The 3,509-nt window shown below is 32.4% G+C and overlaps 1 protein-coding gene across 1 annotated transcript; it reads right to left on the bottom strand.

The window, feature by feature from the left end:
- Window positions 1–504: 504 nt before the first annotated feature.
- LOC121252313 (glutathione S-transferase F11-like) lies at window positions 505–3,308 on the bottom strand. The gene is made up of 3 exons (XM_041151911.1): window positions 3,015–3,308; window positions 2,713–2,761; window positions 505–1,247 (listed from the first exon to the last, which is right to left on the bottom strand). The coding sequence occupies exons 1-3, from the start codon at window positions 3,159–3,161 to the stop codon at window positions 793–795; spliced, it is 651 nt and encodes a 216-aa protein (XP_041007845.1). The 5' UTR covers window positions 3,162–3,308; the 3' UTR covers window positions 505–792.
- Window positions 3,309–3,509: the final 201 nt, after the last annotated feature.

The following is a 3,509-nucleotide window of genomic DNA, read 5'->3' as shown; positions in this document are numbered from 1 at the left end:
TTGAATTTGAGCGTACGTCCAAGCATGAAGAAGATGCTCTAAAGTGTTAAAAAAAAAAAAAAAAAAAAGCTCTAAAGTCGTGGCAGATTGCGCTCAAGTAGCATTTATATAAAAATCTTCTAGGACCATTTGCATGGCCGTGGATGAGAATCCTTCATTAATCTTCCCGATGAAAATATAAAATAAAAAAAAAAATAGAAAATGAGATGGCATGAGAGACAGAGAGAACTTGTGGGCTACATTTTTACTATTATCAGTTGTTCATAAATATAAGACATAGACCCTTATTTATAGGAAAAGAGGCCAAGTGAAATAAATAAATATTCTAATCAAATTTAATTTAATAATTATGAAAATCATATCGATAATATGATATTTTATAGCATATATATATATATATATATATATATATATCTCCAGCACTTCCCTTAATTGGTTGTGGTCCTTTTTTAAAAATTTCCCAATTAAATTAGAATTCGAAAGATAAAATTTTCAAACCCAAACTTAAAATTAAACACCCACAGTAGATGATTTTAGTCAAACATGATCTTTTATTCCCACCTTCTGTCACACATTATTCACTCCGAAGAGATCAGAAGGTGGGAGGAAAGGAAAACCATCGAGTACATGCAAATTAAGACGAAAGAAATCAAATATTAAGCAGAAGCACGTGAAGTGATCATGACGAGAAGTACATGATTTAAGTAGCATAAATATATAACTAGGTTTAACAAGAGGAATGACTGCATGAAATCATCATGCATGCATGCATGCAGATTAATCATGTTGTGATTAAGAACGAGCAGCAGCAAGCACGAGTAACTTCTTCCAAGCAGGCCGGCTTGAGATGTCCTCCCACCATGAATTCACATTCTTCCTCTCCCTCACTAAATGCCCCATCTGAGCTTCATTCATGAGATATCTGATGGCCGGAAGATGGCTAAGATCAGCCAAAGTGTAGGTGTCTCCGGCAAGATATCTGCTCTTTGACAGCCTTTCCTCGTATACGTCCAGCACCTTCTCCAGCTTTTGCTCACAGGTGTGAGCCAATGCCAAGTCCCCAGGCTTTCCCATCAGGGGCAGAACCACGAGCTGAAGCACAAGAGTGTAAACCAAGTCATTGAAGTTGTGTGCTTCCACTTCTAGCCATTGATCCACCACAGCTCTCTCTTCCAAAGTATTCCCCAATAGGTTGGGACCCTGGTCCTCGTACTTTGTTGCATAATACCTTACAATTGCCCTAGACTCTAAAAAATAAAAATACAAAAATTTAATCTACTTCATTATATATAAAGTGATGATCAAATCAATGTGTAAGGGTAATGAGGAAAAAATACGTACGTTGGTGATCATACAATTTAAATTCGGTAAAATCCGTATTTTTTTTATTCATTGTATCTCATACATTCAGTTACAAATATTAATAATCATGTGGAAAATCTGAGAATCATATTTTAAAAATTATCTATGACGTACTATCTATCCTCGCTAGCATTAATTAGCATATATATGACGACAGAATTATTTATTGTATAAGTTATATAATACTGATGCCTAAACATTCTCAGATGTATTCTGAACGGATAGGTTTGGGTGGGATAAGACATAAAATTTTTATTTCATTTTATTATTATATATTTTTTAAATTTTCATACAAAATATAATAAATAATTCAACTTTTTTAAATTTAAATTGAGTTTTTTTAAATTTTAAAATAATAATAATAATAATAAAATATAATTTTTAAAATTTTTAAACAAAAAACAAAATTCTCATCAATAATACTAGTAAACTTGCTAAAAAAAAAAATAGCTTATGACGACAGAATCTTGATACGTACAAGAGAAAAAACAAACAAAATATGTAGCAGATCTAGGGGAACCAGTGGGCGGCCGCCCTGGCCCTCACAAATTTGACAAAATTTAATGCTCTCTGGAAGTAAGTGCTTATCTTCGCACATTAAATAATATTTTTCATTATTTTTCGCACATTATATAATATTTTTCATTATCTTAGTAAATTTTTTCTTATTATTTATATACTACACATTTAATAAAAGAAAGAAAATAAAAATAATATGATATGTATTGTGTAAAAATAATAAATAAAATTTTTCGTTTTAAAAACTTGTAAAATAATAAATTAATTTCCGAGCCTTTTTGTATAATTTTGTGAAAACTAGTCCTTCAAAAAATATTCAATTCATGTTTTCTCCCATAAGCTTCAATCATAGCTTCGTCGATGAATAAATCAAGAAAAAGAAATAGAGAAAAATAATTTGAAAAAATAAAGCAGAAGAGAGTAATAAAAAACGTAAGGCAAAATAGAAAAATTAGAGAATATTGGAGCAACAATTTGTAATTTTTAGAAATGTAAGTAATAAGTATTTTATAAAATTTGAGACTGGGATTAGTTTGGATAGTTGAAAATTATTTAATATTTTATTATTATTATTATTTATAAAATATTTGATATTTCTCACTACCCAATATGGCCAAGATATAAAAGGGTTATTAATTTTAACGGTAATTTGGGATTTTTTTTTTTAATGGTTTTCGTATTTCTTAAAATTTTGGGGGAGGTGGCCCCCGCCCGCACCCAGATCCGCCCCTAGCCCCTACACATCATCCACGGAACATGACATAACAGATCTATCTAATGACGAAGCATTTCTCAATCCATATTATTATGACTTCGATGCATGCTTCTTACCATAGAGCCGGAAACCGTCGTCTTCTATGGCCGGAACTTGCCCAAACGGCTGTACAAAAGAATGTCGAATTAGCATTCTCATTCATTAGTAAACATTCTATCTGTATATTATATATATATATATAGAAAGCAATAAATTTTAACTAAGCCCTTCCCAAAACCAATAATTTCATTTTGTAAATTAACTTCTTATAATTAAGCTACATAAACAGGGTTAAACGGCCCTTAGATATCACGTAAATATGTAAATAGATATTCATCCTAGATATATAGTAAGATGTCTTTAATTAATTAAGTACTACCTGTCGGACGAGAAACTCAGGTCGCTTTTGTTCTCCGGCACCAAGATCGACATGAACAACTTCGAAGTCCACATCCTTCTCCAGAAGGCAAGCAAGCACTCTCTGAGTGCAGGCTGACCTCATTGTTCCATAAACTTTCACCGCCATGATTCCTCTCTCTCTCTCTCTCTCTCTCTCTCTATATATATATATATAATATCGTACCAAAAAATAAGGAAGCCCGCGCTCCGAGATCGAAGAACTATATACTATATAAGTACAGGATTTTGATTAATTTGTGTCTTGGTCTTCTGGCGAGGATCCGAACCTAATATATATATGTGTGTGCGCGCCCGTAGCAGAGATCGTGATATTGTGATCAGATAAGGGAAGTTACACAAGGGAGGGGGTTGGCACGTGATTTGTTTGAAACATGACATTCTTTGTCTCCCTAGTTTTGATCGTCAAACCCAAAATTAGCATGAAAAGCATTACAGTAAGATTCATGAACCATGT

This window comes from Juglans microcarpa x Juglans regia, chromosome 2S (assembly GCF_004785595.1).
Source record: "Juglans microcarpa x Juglans regia isolate MS1-56 chromosome 2S, Jm3101_v1.0, whole genome shotgun sequence".
Lineage (NCBI taxonomy): Eukaryota > Viridiplantae > Streptophyta > Magnoliopsida > Fagales > Juglandaceae > Juglans > Juglans microcarpa x Juglans regia.
The sequence above is the reverse complement of the archived record's forward strand: the minus strand, read 5'-3'. Positions and strand labels throughout refer to the sequence as shown.

Excerpts from the sequence above, each read along its gene's own strand:
- LOC121252313 (XM_041151911.1), bottom strand. The coding sequence starts at position 3,161 with ATGGCGGTGAAAGTTTATGGAACAATGAGGTCAGCCTGCACTCAGAGA. Across the intron at positions 2,762-3,014 it reads CTGAGTTTCTCGTCCGACAG|CCGTTTGGGCAAGTTCCGGC; the intron begins GTAGTACTTAAT and ends TCTTTTGTACAG. Across the intron at positions 1,248-2,712 it reads CGACGGTTTCCGGCTCTATG|AGTCTAGGGCAATTGTAAGG; the intron begins GTAAGAAGCATG and ends TTTATTTTTTAG.